Source organism: Haliotis cracherodii, unplaced genomic scaffold (genome assembly GCF_022045235.1).
Source record: "Haliotis cracherodii isolate W230 unplaced genomic scaffold, xgHalCrac1.p SCAF_4, whole genome shotgun sequence".
NCBI classification, from domain to species: domain Eukaryota; kingdom Metazoa; phylum Mollusca; class Gastropoda; order Lepetellida; family Haliotidae; genus Haliotis; species Haliotis cracherodii.
In genome coordinates, this window is record NW_027266297.1 from 56,696,645 (window position 1) to 56,716,334 (window position 19,690).

Sequence of the window (19,690 nt, forward strand, 5' to 3'; positions counted from 1 at the left end):
ACAGTCAGTCTCACATGGTTGTATAGTGAATATTACAATCATGGGTATACAGTCACTATGAAGTGGTGTACAGTCAGTCTTAAGGGGTATACAGACAGTCTTACAGGGGGTGTACACAGTCTTCCCGGGTGTACAGTTAGCCTTACAGGGGTGTACAGTCAGCCGTACAGGGGTGTGCAGTCATATAGTCTTATATGAGCGTACATTCACTCTAAAGTGCTGCACTGGCAGTCTTAAGGAGTGTACTGTTAGTTTTAAGGTGTGTACTGTCAGTCTTAAGAGGTGTACAGCTTTTCGGCTTTACGTCTTTTAGAGGGTCTCGGCTCCTCACGTTCCTCCAAGACATCCATCAGGGCCATGATGTTTCAGGCTCTCTGACTATTTATGTTTGCCTGCAACCACATCATTCACCAACCCTGGTAGGATCTTTTTACCCATCTTGAGCACCGATGTTCCAGCAGATTTAAGGAAAGGCAACGCGCGCCATCTTCAAGATACCACTGCCACGTTGATGATACCGTCCTTTGTATACTTTGATACCCCTCCCACACTGGTTAAAAAGTGTCCTCGATCCATCTGGGTGTGCCAACGCGTGTCCCAACATGTTGCTTCTGTGTTAGTAGCGACGTCGGAAGTGAAGTGTCACGATGGCTTTTCCCATTTGAAATGGCATGGGTCGCCCCGTGTCGTCCATGAGATAGAGTTTAATACCGTCAAAGGAACCGAGGTAGTGAATGTGTTGAGGGCTTTTAATCACCACACTGTCTTGCATCATCTTCTTTGACACAGGCACGTAGATCAGCAAGGGAGCCATCGTATTGCCCACAATTTGATCTTCGACCAGGTTGGCGTAAATATACACAGTATCAAATCCTGACAGACGATGCGCTTTTGTATCACCTGTATTTTGTATTTCTACATAGCCACTTGTCATGGGAGTAGCGCCCACTTGCCACTGGGCCAAAGCACTCAACGTAATGGGCGTCTCTGTGTAGGTTTTAAAGTCCTCCTCGCCGAGGAGCGGAAGTTGAACAAATCCGAGCATTCTCCAGAGTGGACTTGGCATGATCACTTCCGTGGAATAGAGTGGTCCACCAATATTTCCCATGGGAGGATAATTGATTGCTACTTCTTGAGGGGCTTGGAATCGCACCTTTCCATCTTCAAGCATGTCAAATCTAAGACTATCTTGGGGATACTGGACATCAATGACAAATTGTCTGCCATCACTTTGGACTCTTTGAGGGCTGTTCTTTCAAGACACCAATAATGTGTTCCTGAATCAAACGGTTGTGGGTTTTCACCAAATCTTCAGATGAATAGACGCCTTTCTCGATAGGAATTTTCTTGCTTTCGTAATGGACGACACCATACTGTGGCTGTGGTATAGCGCTTCCTGTGCTTAGATACACAAGGTAGTCTTTTTTTCAGTTTGAGGTTCAGCTTAAAGCAGTCAAAGGGTGGGGCGACGTTGTACCATGTCATCGGAAAGTGAATTTCGCTGACGCCCACCTCCCACTGTTGACGGTCCGCTCCTATAAGACTGTCTGTACATCCCTGTAAGGGTGACTGTACACCCCTGTAAGGCTGACTGCACAGCCCTTAAGACTGACTGTACAACCATGAAAGACTGACTGTACATCCCTGTAAGGATGACTGTACACCCCTGTAAGGCAGACTGTACACACCTGTAAGGCTGACTGTATACCCCTTAAGAGTGACTGTATACACATGTTATAATGACTAAACAACCATGTGAGACTGACTGTACACCCTGTAAGACTGACTCTTTGTCTCTTGATTGATCCAATAGGGTGTCAAACCGAGGGTAGAGGCTGAGTTGAGATGTCGTCAACGCTGTCTGTCTGTCTGTCATATCTGTGCACATGCTCATTGTAAAAGTAAAGATAAAAGAGACAGACCATACTTGAAAGATCAGTTGCCTTGTGTCAGTTACCCAGAACTTATGATAGAGTCTTATCACATCGTCAGTGACATGTAAGACATCATGTTCAGAATGTGGGAGGCAGTTCACTTGACATGATGATATGGAGAGACATCGGAGACGTTCCATAAACCTCTGCAACCCCGTCAGGACAACACTTCTCCTCCGGGAAGCTACCCTCCTCCACCACCACTGCCACTCTCGCCGTGTGACAGTCACCCCGAACACAGGATGGCGTCACGTGGTGGTGATGATGATAATGATGATGATGAAGAGGTCGTGAACTAACCTTTGACCCCAAGCCACCCTTTTACGATGTTCATTGCGGGACCCACAGGGTCAGGTGAGTGTACAGTGAATGGCAACCGCTTCATCATGAGTTGGAAGAGATGGCAGACCGCTTAGGGGTTGCTCTTGAGTTTGCACAGAGCATGAAAGAAGTGGATCGTGCCTTGCCAGAAAAAGGGGTGACCCCGCAGTGGTTGGTCATTGATGATTTGCTGGGCGACAATACAAAAGAAGAAGAAACGGAAGTGCTGTGATGATTCACCAAGAAAAAGCATCATCGAAACACATCCGTGATGTATCTCACTCAGAACTTGGTTGCCCAATCGCCGAAACATCGTACCATCAGTCTTATTGCTCACTACATGGTCCTCTGTAAAAATCCGAGAGATGCATCGCAGATCGACAGTCTGGCTCGCCATGTGTTTCCAGGCAACCCACCACCTTTCCAGGCAACTCGAAACCCACCACGTTGCAAGACAATCGCGTACGCGCCCGCCTGTTTTTGAGATCCGAGATGCCCCTCGTGTATGTGCCGAACCTCTGATATGTAGAGACTTTCATAAAAGCAGGCGAACCCTAAGACATTCCTTCAGTTGAGTCAGAGTCACCATGAGGCAAAGATGGTCTATGAATGCCATGCCACCATCCCAAGATGTCACGATACCAAGCGGGTGTCTGAAAAGGGGAGAGAAGAAGCGAGAAAACACACACTCTTTATGGACGACACATTCTTTATGGATGACACATGGCGGCGACTCAGTGACATTCTGGAGGGACCTTCTCCTTCTTACACCATGTGTCATCCTTCTCATCCTAACTATGATTCATTTCAAGAACGTCTGAGGACTTTTCAAACATGGCCTAAACAGATGACCCAGACCCCTTATGACATGGCCATGCCTGGCTATTTTTATCAAGGACGAGGTGACTGTGTTATCTGTTATTGCAGCGGTGTGACACTCTGCCAATGGGAAGCCACAGACAAACCCTGGAAAGAACATCTGAAACATGCCAAAGTCCCTTGCGAATACTTGTGTGTGTCTTGTCCTGATGGAGAAGTGAACGAAAAATACAGACGTCTTGTGTCCAAAGAAGCCCAGAAGAGAAGAGTCGAGTATCTTATTCACTCCTAGTGACAAAGTTTCCTGTTCACTACGTTTTTAGGAATTTACCGACGTTCACACCCCAGTGGTCACCCAAGTGTTTACAAAAATCACAGGGACGCCCCTAATCCTGTGACTTTTGTTTTGTTGTGTTGGTTCGTGTGAGCGGGGGATTAAAAAATTGAAAATAAATACGTGTTGTGTTGTCTTTTTAGGATGGGGAAATCAGCATGCACACCCCAGAAAAAACAACAAAACATCGACATCTTACCACTCCCTGCATTCCTACACCACATCCATGTCTGTGCATGTCGATTCACCTTTAGAATTCAGGCGTCCGTTCCACAACATGATCGTAGCCCTAAGGTGATCGCCACTCACCTACTTTAACTTAGACGCTACAATACGATCGCGATGTGGAACGAGACCTTACACCTCAAAGTTTACAATCACATCATAATACCCGATGATGTCATTTGTGGAATTTTGTTGCAAGATCCTTCGCCGATATGACGTCAACCTAGCAACAAAGTTCGACATCTGACCCTTCCCTGCATTCCTACACCACGTCCATGTCTGTGCATGTCGGTTCAACTTTAGAATTCAGGCGTCCGTTCCACGAACATGATCGTTGCTGGGTCGTCGACTGTGTATTATAAGCTCGTCTCAGTGATCTATCATCTCCACAAGCAATCGCCCTACCAGTCAGTGTCCTTTCAGGAGACAGGTGGCGGGCCATCCGTACCTTTGCACCACAGCACCTATGTGGTCGAAGAGTTAGTCTCTCACAATCAAACGGCCCTTTTCAGGGCCAGCCATCTCTCCTGAAAGAATGCTTTTCATCCTTTGCTTTGACTACCCTCTCACCACCCACCCACCAAAAAGAAATATAATAAAACCTCTTCCTCCTCCTCTTCCTCCTCCTCTTCCTCCCTCCCGCCTTCCCGGCCTCTCTCCTCTCACCGCCGGGCCGCCATCGTGGATGCGCGCACGCCAACGGAACCTGAAGTGCCTCCATTTTGGATGCGCACGCCACCGGAACCAGAAGTACCGCCATCTTGGATGCACACGCATGACCCACAATGCCCTCTTCGCGCATGCGCAGTCACGTGACCAAACCGAAACCGAAAGTGACGTCATCACAGAAACCAACCAATGAGAAGCAAGGAGTGGTCTTGTATTGCTGCACACAACTACTGTCTATCTTCCGAAATCCATTTTCAAATTATGCAAACAATTTATAGTTTACTGTTGTGGTTTGAGTGAGATACTCACAATCACAGTCATAAAATGTTAGGGCTATATTTAAGTCATTGACAGATTCAACTGTGTCAAATAGATATAATTTGTAAAAAATAAATAATTTGAAGTTCACACGATATTCGGCTTTTCCATTGGACGAGAGGTCGGTCACATGACCGCGAAATTGACGTTCATAAGCGTATGAACGACACAATTTGACGTTCATACGTTTTCCTCGAGATTGTGTTCTTTAAATGACGTAATCACTAACGGACTACTTTCACATTCCTGGGGAAACCCCTGGGAAGTCCCTGGCACGAAAACATATACATAAGCGTTCTTTCTGATCTTTTAGAACCTTTAATCTTGGTTTCAGCGTTTCAGTATGCATTGAGGAGAGTCAGAGAGCTTGCATGATTGCAAGCTCCGACATTCATACAGTTTGGCCCTCACTCTATGAGGGTTCACACTCCAATGAACTCATACAAAGTGAAGGCCAATTCTTAATTGATTTCGATATGTAGTCGCTCCTTACATCCGGTCTTTGAAATACCAAGTATTCTCAATCTGGGAAGGTTTATTGAGGCAATAATTAAGGATAATTTCTCTTTTAGTGACATCATCTGCATTCTTTCAAATGTGTCCTTGCTTTAATGAGTCAAAATTCGACCCCTGTCGATCTCAATTTCACAAGACCAGGCTTGGTTGTTGATTTGTGTACCTCTGATGAAATCTCTTTATTTATTTTGGGATTGAAGATGCCTCCAAACACTTTCACGACTTCGCCTACTGCAGACGCTATCAGGGCGGCTTTAAGTGTGTCTTTTCATGTCAATTCTGACAGTACGGTCAGTGAAGTTTTCCATCAGGTTTTGGTGTGCAGTTTATAGGAAAGAAAACTTTCGTAAATAGTTGACGGAATGCAAAAGCTAACATTTGACCTCCGTTGAGACCACTACAGATGTGGCGAAATCGTCTGAGGCAATAGTCACACAAATATCACAGGTGTGCAAACAGTTTTGACACAGCATGATAATAATGCAATGAACGTAGAGCATACCCTTAAAGAAGGCATTTATTTTGTTTGGGAAGGTTGGTTTTTCGCAGAGCAGTCAGTGTGTTTAAATGATTGTCCAAGGGCGTATGTTTCGGCCCTCGGATGGTAGCTCAGGGTGATGACGGAAGACAAAACTCAGGGGTGAAGTTTAAGACGACAGCAGCCATGTTTATTGTTGATGGTTTGGAATAAATCGAAATGGTACATGTTGATAATAACGTGACAGAACGCACACCGGGACCTAGTGGCCAATGTTCCCGGGTGGGAGAACCGTTCTGTCACTTACCTTCTAGCTGTTCTCTAGCTGTCTCCCTGACTGACCATGTCAGTCGGGTTTTGTAGAGCGAGGTATTACATAACGTGTGGCAAGGTCATTGTCCCACGTGTATGTATAGATGTAAGATCCGGCGACGTTAGGAGGTGTTAATTGAAATTTATAGATAGCCCTGGAGATTAAGGGTCCTGCCCGGAGGGGCTTATGATAAGAGGGGAACGCCGAATGTTTGCTGAATATATTAAACAGACAAAGGGCATAGAATTTCGGTGCACTTGGAAACATATTGAACCAGTTAGGTATTTAGATAAATGAAATGTTAAATAAAAGTATTGAAACGATTTGCACTATTACATGATGTACAAGAAATAAAAACAAAACATATATGCAATGAGTGGAGAGTGTATCTCATTTTCCGATTTCCGATATATTTCTCAGTTGAAAATATCACCTTACTGTGGTACACAGCAAAGTTAATTCCAAATTAACATATCGTTTTTATTAGTTTGATCAAAATCAACTTTCGTGTCACTGGATCGTCTGGTTTATTGATCACTTGTTTGCCTGGTTTGTTTACAGACTGCTGTCGCATGGCAGGAGTTCTGCTATATGGTTGGTTCGTTGGTTTGTTAACGCCGCATTCAGCAATATTCCATATATATGACGGCGGTCTGAAAATAATCTGGAGTCTGGATCAGACAATCCAGTGATTGACATCATGAGCATCGATCCACGCAATTGGGATCGATGGGATCGATGACATGCATCAATCAAGTCAGCCAGCCTGACCACCCGATCCTGTAAGTCGCCGTTTACGACATGCGTTGGGTGCTGAAGTTCTATTCTACCCCAAAATCTTCACGGGTCTACTGCGATATGGAGCTGTGCAATGCATACTTATTTCTTAATGCAATTTGTGTGAATGGCCGGTGCTACCAGTCGGACAAGGACATGCTTATCCTTTTACGAACACTTAGCGTCCATATCATTTCCACAGCCATTTTACCCTTACACGAAATTTAGGCTGTTTCGGCGGATGATCAAGAATGGTTGTTCTCTTGCATTTACGTGTACTACTATTTATTAGGGAGAAAACTTTGATAAAAATGGTAAAGTCACAGTAAATGTCATGCGGTGATATCAGTATTTGTACTCGAAATTGTTGAATGGCATTAGGTGATCAGAATACTTACTGCGTATATGTCAGTGTATCATTGTATTGACCAAGTCCGACTGTCCCTATCGCAGAAAGCCGTTACTCTTGCCGCCATTCAGTTGATCAGGTGGATTGTGTCGTTGTACGTAAAACCGTTTGATACGTTTCGCAATGTTTGATGGCCGATTGTTTCAAACCCTTTGTTTTGATGGCTTTATTGAAGCTCATACCTTTGAAAACTCAAAATATCTATCCTTGAATTAATAATTCATATTTGGGCGACTACTAACGAACATCGTCTGTCCATGATGTTATCATCACCAGCTATTATCATATTCCATGTGCAGATTCTACATTTTTCTTATTTATCAGGTATTGGAACAAACGTTGCTTTGCACAAACCAGCAGTGATGAGCTCATCATTGGACATGAATCATCCCGCCAGTAGAGCTGTCGATGGAAATACACGTTCAGACCACGACAGATATGTAGTCCATACCAAACCGGGTGAAACGTCCGCCTGGTGGAAGGTGGATCTACAAACCCAAGTACAGTCAGCACTAGTAATCCTGTACTTTAGAACAGACTGTAAGTTTAGACTAATTACATAATTAATCAAATACATTCATTTATGACTCATTGAACGCCATGGCATGTGGTTATCATTATATTAGCAGCCTGTCAACAAATAATATTTGTTAGTTTTATCAAAATAGACACCTAAATAAATCAATAAGCAAATGTTAACTGATAATAGTCTTTAATCAATTTCAGCATTGATTAACACTCGTTTGGAAATTTGCATTCATGTAACTGCAGCAATCTGGCTTTTTCGTATAACCTGAAAGGGGCCCTATCACACTTTCCATAACCCATAGCATTATGTTTACCTACATTGATTTGGAATAAATACAACGATCTCATCATTTTTCAGTGCGAAGTTACTCATAGTGATGTAGAGTTAATTAACATCGTCAGACTGTTTCAAAAGCTCTTGTAAAATTGCTGATGATTTACTGTTTCTTGGCATACTAATGTTGCCGGTAGGGGTGGGTGTAATCGATATTCTACAATGAACTTGGAAAACACTCGATTTAGTACTTCTTTTACAGTCATTGCTGGTAGGCATCTTTAGATAATTATATGTACAATTATAGGCTAAAATATGAAACGTTATGGTTGCTACAATACTCACAAGAGATGTGGCAATACATATCGTGCAGAAAACACAATAGAAATCTACAAAGAGAATGCATTTTAAGTTTTAAGGACAACAGAGAAATATTACATTTTGGCGCTTTTTATATACGCCCGTGACGTCATAAAAGTGACGTTCGATGTAGAACAAAACCTTTGTAAGGGTTGCATACTTTTCTATAGGGGTGCCCACCTCATGTTAGGTCACGAAGTTCACGTGCTAGATGCTTTCAATGCCTCTCATACGTCCCTGTTAAATATTCCGGTGTAAACAAATTTTGTGAGCATATAGAGCGTCATATTTTGTTTAAAGGCTTTTGTCGATGCTTATGTAAATTCTCATCGACAACCCACTAGTTTTGTTTTTTTCAGAGCAATTACATTTCTTTACAACTAAACTTTTCAATCGTGGTTTCGACACCAAGGGCCTGGTTAAGCCCCGGGATTAATACAGAAGAATTTCATAGACATGTCATGGATTGAAGACTTATTTGCCAACGGCCAGATGATAGCAATGGACATTCAGTTTTATATTACGGAACTCTATGTACACTCCATGATAAGCACGAGCTAGTGCTATTCAAGGAAATCATAGTTCCCTGTGCCATTATGAGGAAATACGTATGGGAAAACGTCGACGCCTCTCTTCTGAGAGGCAATGGCGTAAATCGGACCTAGACATATCTACCTAAACCGAGAAATGTTGTCCAAAGACGTATTCATTCTGCAAAGAAAAAATACTGTTCATTATAAATTTATAACTTTAAATCCATCCATCAGGTCTCAAGATGACTTCATGAAATCACTGCTTGGCAGACAACGTGACGCTAAAGTCCCCAATGCAGAAATTACAGTTACTTTGGCTAATTTCTTTGCATCATAACTTTAGCTTAAAATTGCCAAAATCAGAAACAGATTTACTTGACAAACAATCAATCAAACATATTTGATTCAATAAAACCGTATACTCAAAAGGAAATGAGTAAATTATAATCTCTTGTAAGAAATAACATGTCATCTTGACCCAATTCCTTCAAAGCTTGTCAAAGGACCACAGTCTGATTGGTGTATACCAATCTGCATATCGTGTTAATAACAGTACGGAGACTGCTCTTGTACATGTTGTAAATGACCTTAGGTGTGCTATGGACAGTGGAAATGTGTTATCACTTGTCTTCATGGACTTGTCATTCAACACCAAAGACCACGAACTGCTGGTCAGGAGACTTGAAGAACAAATTGGAATCAATAGTGATGGCACTGAGGAGGCTCTCATCATATCTCATTAACAGATTCCAGTCTGTAAAAAATAAAGGAGAGAAGAATTCAACAACAAACGTGTAGCACATGCGGTGTACCCCAGGGTTCAGTCCTCAGCCCTGTGATATTCACTCTGTACACGAGTGGTCTGAGAGATGTCTAATTTTACACAGATGACACATAACTGCACTTCCTAGTTCCAGGGATAAATATAATCACATGCAATCTGATGTGCGCGAGAACATGGATGACACAAAGACTGAGGTGATGTTGCTTGGCACATGGCAGAGGCTCAAGTTCAAGAAACGGAGATAACTTTTGGGGACGCATTGATTTACCTGGAAACAAAAATTACGAATATCGGTGTGTACGTGGATGAGGAACCTTCAATGGAAATTTTAGTCGATTATTGGTGAAAATCCTGCTTTCATCATCTTAAAACAATTGGAAACATCATGTACCTAATTACATCTGACGCATGTTGGTCCGTGCACTGGTCCTAACGAGACTAGATTATTGCAACAGCCTCCTGATTGGTGCTACTAAAAGATCCAGAACACAGCACCGGGATTATCTCCGGTACTTCACGATCTGCACCCATAACGCTCGTGCTGCAATCTCTCCGATGGCTGCCACTAGATGCTCGGACCTACATTGTATTGCAAAGTCCTGTACCTCACAAACAATAGCCTTAATTCTGCTGCCGAATTACCGCTCCAAGCTGCTTTCACAGTATGTACTAACAAGACGTCCCAGATGCTTCTTCCAAAGTCATAGGGCTTTCAAATCTCTGGAACTCTCGTCTCTCATAAGCGTTGACTTTTTGAATTTTCTCGAACGGATCCGTTGATATATTCATGATAAATTATGTATATTATGTTACCGTTCTAAAGTCATCCTCTCATATAACATTATAATGTTCATAGTATCAAAGTTTAACCAACAATATCAAGAGCAGCGATTTAAACTACTGAAACACCCAAACACAAGGCTGTTATCAAGCGCTAGTGCAGACGTGATACATCGTAAACACTGTATCGTGATGTCTTTAGAAATACAATAATATATACTACGAGATAGTACGGCTAACGCTGACTCACCGGTGGAACGTAGACACTATCGCTAATACAGATATAACGTATTGGAATGTTAATACTAACACTGACGATATAACACTTACATGTATACACGTTTATTGGTAACTTTCATCAGTTTTGCTCTTAATTTTAATAACTTTGTTTTCACATATACATGTTGCAATACCCGGCAAGCATGTCATACATAATTATGGGGCAGTTTTCAATTTTGTCCTGACTTATTCTGGTGTTAATGAGCGAAGTTTATTGGCTTGGGTGTTATATCCCGTTTTTCCCGTTTTTCTGGTAATCCTATTATTACTTTATTTCTATCTAATGACACCCTGTTCTCTGGATACTAAATATCCCTCCACTCTAAAATACAATCAATTAATGAAATGTTCATACAAACCCATTCTAGTAAAACTGGCTCAGTTCTGTAAAAAAGGTTTAACATTATTTACATAATTAAATATCATAGGATCGTCGATCTATGGCTGGAAAATTGCCCTTGCGACGTTAAAATTTGTGAATTTCACTCTACAATAAAATATATGTGTATATTTTATGTGTTCACGTGTGTAGTTATGCAGATCAAACATGTATTACAGAAATGCATTATGCGTGATTGGGGGCAGGTATGTATTCATGTATGTATATATTATTAGATATTATTGTTGGTGTGGTTGTGTATATATTCAACCTCATGTATGCTCTGTAATCACTCTGTGTGATTTTCTTACGAGCAATAAACTTCTGTTCTGTTCTGTTCTGATCTGGATCATGCATGGCCCCGTGACTATCCATAACAATTAAGATGAACATTCAGTTCAAGTAAATGAATGAGTTTGTTTTGACGCCACAATCAGTCAAAAACCAATGCTGCTAGGTTTGATTACACACTTCTACCAGGTCGAACATTGTTGATCCGCATTTTCTACCTAAAGATAATCATAGTTCATATGCTATACCATCTGCGAATACCGTCCCACTCAAGATGACCTTACTTGTTGCTAAATCTATCATCTCCCCCCCCCCCCCCCCCCACACACTTATTCCTCTCATTCCAATAGAGCTACTCGTGTTCACATAAAGTTGTAGTTATTATGTCACTGTTTTATTTCTTTAAAAATATATTACGTGTTCATCAATGACAATTAAGATGAACATTCAATTTCCGATACAAGTAAATGAATAAGTGTGTTTTACGCCACAATCAGTCAAAAACCAACGTTGTCCGGTCTGATGATACACAATCTACCAGGTAGCACATTGTGTACACCCTAACCCCATTGAAGTCTCCACTGTGGGTATTCCTGGTAACGAAAAGGCCCCATGTACCTAGGAATCTCATTAATACATTCATGCGCGGCAATCTCTACCTCAAGAAGATCATATAGTTAACATGTTAATCCAACTCGAACTACCATCCTGCTCAAGATGAATGTTTTATGTAAAATCCATCAGGCCGACATTTACACACGCACGCACGCACGCACGCACGCGCACACACACACACACATTTTGATTTACCAATCCCTGAATTGAGTTACGAAACTCCTCCAAGTCATCATCAATATCCGTAAATGTCTGTGATATTATTACCCATCCAAAGCCGAATATACATTTATTGTGCTTTCTTGACAACAAATGTTATAATTGGGATAACACTTTCTGAGTAAAGTACAGATTCTCGTACTTTTTGGGGTTGAGTCCCGTCCCATGAGGGCGGATATAGTTACAGTTCAATGGATGTTGGGGAATGGTGGGAGGATGGATTATGTATGAAAGCATGCGCATGGATCCATGATGGCTGACGTAGACATAATAGTGGGGAAAGAAGAATGTGATGTGTGTGTGTGCGTGCGTGCATGCGTGCATGCGTGCATGCGTGCATGCGTTTTGATACGAGGGTTGGCGGACATGTTGTGAGATGAATGTGTGAGTAAGTTAAGTGGTGGAGGATGTGGCAAGTATGAGTATTGATACATGCAGACTTTGGGTTGGAGGACTGGCTGTGCCTGTACTGAGGTCTCACTCACTTATAGTGTTTTCTTTCACTACACACACACACACACACACACACACACACACACACACACACACACACACACACACACACACACACACACACATTAATTGTTTTATTAAATGTATCCTCGAGAGTCAGTAACTAGAAATAACTGCCTTTGTTCTGTAAACCTCACCAAGTTTCAGCTTTCGCCTCTTCCTTTGTGGAATGAGGTTTCATATTTGTAAAATGATCTCTCTTATCTGTCTGTACCATCAACTTAACTGCCCTCACACCCTGCAGTTTTCCCGTCCCATATTGCCAAGCAGGTGACCCACAAGGAGGAATACCGCCCTCCCTCTGTCCAGTTATACTGTGCCTAGCACAATATGTTGGGAATACGTAGCCTTGCTGTGGGCAAACATTTTGTAACAATTTGGCAAACTTTGATACGTCAACAGCAAATGTAATTCAGTTTTATTTCAACAAAAACGGAAAAAATCGGATCATACTTATTTTGTGGATACCATAACGATAAATCAAACCAATAGATCGTTTGAGCCAGCATGAATATAAAAAAATAATTAGCAAGTCAAAGAGGCTGTAAGTAATGTTGATATCTCATATAGAAATAAACGAGTCGTGGTCGTTGTTTATCGTACAATAAACAACTCTCACTCGTCGTTTGTTTCTTAATTACATGACCATATACACTAACATTATATATTTTCATGTTTATCAGTCAACGAAAGCGACATTAGCATTTCAATTATCATGAGAAACTCTTACCAAAAGTAGCGCCAACTGCACGATTACGACAACATCAGGAGCATGTTTCATGATTCATCATAATAAATGATGACACTTGGTGCTCGCAAAAACGCGAGCTCATTCCGATTCCAAGCCAATTGTTCACCCGAAAAGGCAGAGAATTGCATCAGACATCATTTTGGTCATTGATACGCCAAACCTGGAAATGCCGTCTACACGTCCAACGCAAAGCCCAAGCCAGGACCAAAATCCTTTAAACCCGGCCAAAGTTCTGTTATTTACATACATTTCCTCCTAACTTTAAGTCATCTTTACTAGTTCTGAAGTAAATCGTATTTACCCGTATGAATCGTCTTATGTTATTTATTGCCGATAAACAGAATATGCACACTTTCTGAAAGTACTGTGTGATAAGTACGCACCAAACATATACTCTCGATATAAACAATCATCTGTACATATAAATGTAACAAATTCAATTCTTGTTTCACCAGACAAATGGCGACGCAACGGTATACAGCTCTACACTTCATTGCAAAATAGTAATGACGCTCATCAACCCAGATTGTGTCATACAATTATAGGAGATGCTAACGGCACTGACATCCCGGATATATATAGTGTAACCTGTTCTGAATCCTGGCGCTACCTGACTGTCTACACAGAGACTAATAATGATGGACAGGGCGCTATATTAGACTTTGCTGAAGTACAGGTGTGGGGTAAGCATCCTTTTCAGCGTAAATCCGTAAATCTATTCAAGAAAACTTTATACATAACTATGTAGTGACTACATTTTGGCATTTAAAAGTTATATATATTTTACTACATTTTACACAGTAAAAAAATAATTACAAGAAGCATACTTTTCAGATCAGTTTTGCTTCTATGTATTTTGTTTTGTTCAAACGGGCGCTATATTGATGGGAATGATACCGAAACGACATCACACACATCGCGTTGGAGAACTGTGTTGAATTACCTTATGTTCCAAAAAGAAACCGATCCTAGTTGTACCATACTATGTTGTGCCATGTTTTTTTTCATGTCAGATGATATGAAACTTGGACTTCATGACAATATTTATAAATATATTTGCCAGTTGTATCAATATTTGTGCTCTAATGTTTTGCTTACAATTATGACCATCCTTATTACAGAGTATAATTGCAAACAATATAAGGAGACTCAATGTATGCGCTATGCTTATTAGAGTAAAGGTCCGTTTAAGCTTATAGAAGTCACGTTATATGTGGCGTTTATCGAATTTGATCACGCTATGTTAAGCCAGTAGTTGGAAGAAAACGTAAATACAATGCAACAAGTGTAATGAAGTCATAGATAAGAACATTCATGAATCGAAATGCGTAAGGCAAATTATGTTTGATAAATGTTTTTTAACTTGTAATAGAAAAATGTCTTGCTCATATCTTACGTGAATGCTTTGGGTATTTAGGTATTTTGTTTGCAGAACAAAAGCACACAACCTCATATCTCATTTCAGTTAACGCAACTTGTGCAAATGAAAAATACGGCACCAACTGCGGACAGGAATGCGCGTCGAGACACTGTAAACAAGGAAGTGACATCTGTGATCCTGTCATAGGCATATGTCGAAGTGGATGTCAGTCGGCGTGGACAGGAATCAGTTGTCATGGTAAGGTACTATAATTTGATATATTAAGCAAGATATGTTTTTCCCATACACATTCAGGAATAAAACTGTATAACGAATGTATCAGATACATAAATATGAACTTATGTTGTTAAGCCTTGACGCATTGTATAAGAGTCTAATTAAAACATAACATAAATTGTATGTAAAAACTATAAGCGTTAGGATTACTAAGATATGTAACACATTTGAAATGATTGAAGTTGTGAATGATATACTGTTAAAACTAATGAATCGAGCATTCGTATTAATTTCATAATCTATTCATAACAATATGATCGCTGCTCTTGATAACTTACTAAAATATGGAATATATCAATTCATTCATTCATTCATTCATTCATTCATTCATTCACTTCGAATAAATGTTAATCTCTAATTTGCAATTCTATGAACGGGCTTGTTTGCAACATATGGTTTCAGATATATAACTAATAATCTTTTCTTGTTGATTTAATACAACTAAATGTCTATACCATTGTCAATGTCGAATATCTTATCTCTCGTATTGTGAAATCTAACGTAAATAATCCTATAAATTTACCCTTTCGTGCATTACAACACCTTTTTAATGCTAAAATATTACCTGTTTTGATGAATGGAACATAACTGAAAAGCAATCCTTCACCTTGGTAGGAGTACATATAGGCCCGTGATTGGCTACTCCATTGTGATGACCTGAGGTCGGATTATGACGGACAACTTTCCTGATTGTAAGTCATTGATAAGTTGCTCGTGCTTCAGCGGAATGTTCACCAACGTCTGTGTTGAACGTTTTGGATTTTTAGAGTGTAAACCCCCTGGCTGTCTTTGTTCAGCACAACCTTAGCCCTGAGACTGTTGTAAGTCTATGTTCATGCATCGGAGTTACGATCACCTTAGCACAAATATCGCTTTGTAAACGACGCCCTGGATGCCACATCGACATAAATATCCCTCCCTCTTCAACACTCACTTCGAAGTCGAAGTCTGTTTGTCATTAAATTCCTTATGATAATTTTGGAACGTCGCCTAGAACCGTTTAGAATGTTTGCAAAATACACAAAAACAAACGCCGAATTGTACGTTCCGCCATATTGCAGAGTGTTTACAAAATCCCGTTTCACTGAGATCACGTATATTTCAAACTCATCAGCGATACATGCATCCCTGAATGACTGATACATTTTAGAATCTAATGACATATGGTCATGGACACCAATACAAATTATCTCGATGAAATTAAACGAAATAAATAAGGTGTGGAAATGAACACTGTGCTCAGAAAACTGTACTTGTTTGAAATGTAAACAAGGCAAAATACAGATTTTGCACTGTGTAGCTTTTTCTCCTATTAGAGCTAAAATTCGTTTAATATTGCATACATTGGCTCACGCGTTTGAGAATATTCGTGGGAAGAGTATCGCAGCACGAATTATGGAATTAAAAATATTTACATTACAATGATCAAGTAAATTCCACAGAAATCGGAATAGTTTCCGTCCTGAGTGGCGCAATGACTGACGGAAAGTCACGCACAATGACGACGGTAATTACCTTCTGACTAATTCTCCAACATAAAACAAAAAATAGTACGCTGATTGTCAGAATGATTCTGATTACTGACATAACACATTTATCTATTCATTGAATACATTAGCTCAACAATTTCAGATTATGCATGGGAGGAGAATCGTAGGAAGAATAAGGAAATTAAAAATATATACATTGCACCGATTTGATATTTTAAACAGAAATTGTCAAAGTTTCCGTTGCGTGTGACGCCATGACTGACGCAAAATCACGCACAACGACAAAGGTATTTATCGGAATTCCTGACTATTGCCGTTGGTTTCTATGAAAGATATAACACAATTAAATAAACATAAACAAATAACAGTACACTGAATGTCAGAATGTTTCTGATTACTTACATGTCACATTTATGTAAAAAACGACACCTTAATCAACGAAAATCCTCTTGAAATCCCGTGTTGTGTTATCAGTGAACACGCACAATTTTATGAAAGTCGGTCACCGGTAGTGATGTCATCCGGAAGTTGTACATATTGGTCATTTCGTCGAGGTGAAAACTTTTAACTCGGCATTCAGCGTGTTCTTATATTTTTATCTAGTTTGCACTATCATCTTCGCCTTGATTTTGTAAACCTTTTTGTGTAGTGTCACAATATTGATGCGAAGTATGCAGTACGTCGAATGACGTCTATCATGACCGTAGTGTTATTTATTAATGCGCCACTGCGATCATGAGAATAGACAAAATGCGTCGGTTCAATGCTAAAAACGTGCGATTTTAGAGTGTGTAAAAAACAGATTACTGCACTCGTGCCTGTCAGATACCATTTATCTTATAACTCATTGTTTCAAAGCGTATCCAACTCGCTTTCACTCGTTAGTTGTTTTGAGACAACGTGTTGTAAGATAAATGGTATCTGACAGATACTCGTGTGGTAATCTCTCTATATGTGATGTAATAGGCGTCTAACCGGCATACATGAAATGTGATTTTGTTTCCAACACTCTCCAATATGGCGAAGACTTTGATGAAACTTTGATGAAACATTCTAAACGATTCTAAGAAAATAGGCGATGTTTTAGAATGACCGTTAGTGATTTACAGTTACAGTTACCTTTGATCAATAATATGCATTGTTGGTACTCAATGCCTCAGACTAAACATTCGATATTTAGATTTCAAAACATATACGAAATAAAGCCAAGAATGGTGATGTAGTAGTACGTAAAAACTGGCTAGATACGATGTACCTATTTTTCTGAGGTCGTTTTAAGTTATATGACTTTGCATAAAATGTCAGCGGGTGATATCACAGAACAGAATTCAACTGTGAAGTGTATTTGTGTGCGTGATGTATTGTGAATTGTATTTGATGTCAAAGTGAGGGTTGAGGAGGAGGGACATATATGTCCCTGTGGGATCCAGGGATTGACCCGGGGGCCCAAAGGTTTAGAGGATGGATTTGGATAATACATATCAACCGCCACAATACGACGATAATTAGAAATAAATATTATATAATTCTGGCGTAGCTGCCTTTAATTTTGCACTTATATCGCATAGAGTGCGTCGCCTCTGGACGTTATGGAGACAACTGTGGCAAGTTCTGTAACTCCCGTCACTGCTTGTCGACTTCGAACTGTGATGCTGCCAACGGTGCGTGCAGTAGAAACCAGTGCCAGACAGGCTGGTCAGGAATAGACTGTGCAAGTATGTGGAATCATATATTACTGTGGAACATTTTGAATTGGAGTCAGTATTATAATCAAAACTACAATAATGAACATTTGTCATCATGAACTTCAACGATTATTTCCTCACATCGTCAGGAAGCTGTACAGATCCATATTGTGACATGTTCGTACCCACTGGACAGGGTGAACACGAACATACCATATTCAAAAGTGACAAAAGATATCGGATCGCTTCTACATTAACCAGTTTAAATTTTGACCATCGTGACAATAGCCTAAACCAGAAAAAAAGACGGGGCAGTGTTGACATTGTAATAAATAAACTAGTGATGTTAAGAACTATTTGACTTCAATGTACTAAACATTTATTCTAGCGTGTGCTTCTGGGCTCTATGGAAACAACTGTAACAAGAACTGTTCCTCCCGCCACTGCCTCAACCCTATGGAGTCCTGTGCTTCTGACACGGGGGCGTGTTCTAATTCAGAATGTCAAACAGGATGGGCAGGAACAGACTGCACAGGTGTGTTTGGTAACGTTAATGAGAATATCCCCTTCATTTTCGTTGATGGTACTAGTAAATGCTTGCTCACGAAGTAGCAGTGTTTTCAATACATTTCAATACACTTTCAATACATTTTTGTAGATACAGCGACACACGTTATAAAATCAGTTATAGTTACATTTCTACTCAATTACTATTGTGTTGTGATGTGAACAAAATTTTCAAGTGTAAAAGTTAAGATTATGTTAACATTTTGTGTGTGGAAAAATGCATTTTCTCCCTTATCACTTCTAAAGGTTAATCATAAAGTCATTCAATTCTTTTTGGACATGTAGAATGTGTTCCATACATCTGACGTCACGAAGGCGACCTGGGTTCGATTCCGCACATGGGTTCAATGTGTGAAGCACATACCTAGTGTCTCCGCCGTGATATTGATGGGATGAGTCATGCATTCATCAATGCAATAAAATGCGAAATTGGCCAAATTACGTTTTAGGCACCCTTAAACCCTAAGTTCTTTACAAGATGAAACCTTGTGGAGAATTTCACCTAAATATCATGTTTCCTCTTTGCGTCTGATGAAACCTTCACTGAGGGGAAAGACGCAAATATCAAGGACCTACCCAGTTCATATCTCTTTTATATTTCTACATAATTCATTTTTAAGATTTATCCACAAATTCTGACAACGTGCAGTTAAAATTGAACCATACAAATTAAAATTAATAATCTAAGTTATTTCTCGACCCACTTTTAACAAGGGGAATAGAAGTAGGCCTTTGGCATAACGAGCAAACTCTTTATCCACTAGGCTACCCGCCCGCCCATGTCACTGTTTAAATGTGCAAACCTATTAATGGGAAACTTACAAAATAATCGCGATATTTACCCTCTAGACGAAAGGGACTTGTCACATATT

General features: G+C 40.2%; 1 protein-coding gene across 1 annotated transcript in view; it reads left to right on the forward strand.

Moving 5' to 3' along the window:
• Positions 1-5,737: 5,737 nt before the first annotated feature.
• Positions 5,738-19,690, forward strand: part of LOC139479511 (receptor-type tyrosine-protein phosphatase alpha-like) — a 35,523-nt gene continuing 21,570 nt past the window's right edge. Inside the window, exons 1-6 of the mRNA XM_071262356.1 lie at positions 5,738-5,816; positions 7,438-7,653; positions 13,875-14,102; positions 14,885-15,037; positions 18,135-18,281; positions 18,640-18,786. Coding sequence (XP_071118457.1) covers positions 5,738-5,816; positions 7,438-7,653; positions 13,875-14,102; positions 14,885-15,037; positions 18,135-18,281; positions 18,640-18,786 — 970 coding nt within the window. The remainder of the gene's footprint in view (positions 5,817-7,437; positions 7,654-13,874; positions 14,103-14,884; positions 15,038-18,134; positions 18,282-18,639; positions 18,787-19,690) is intronic.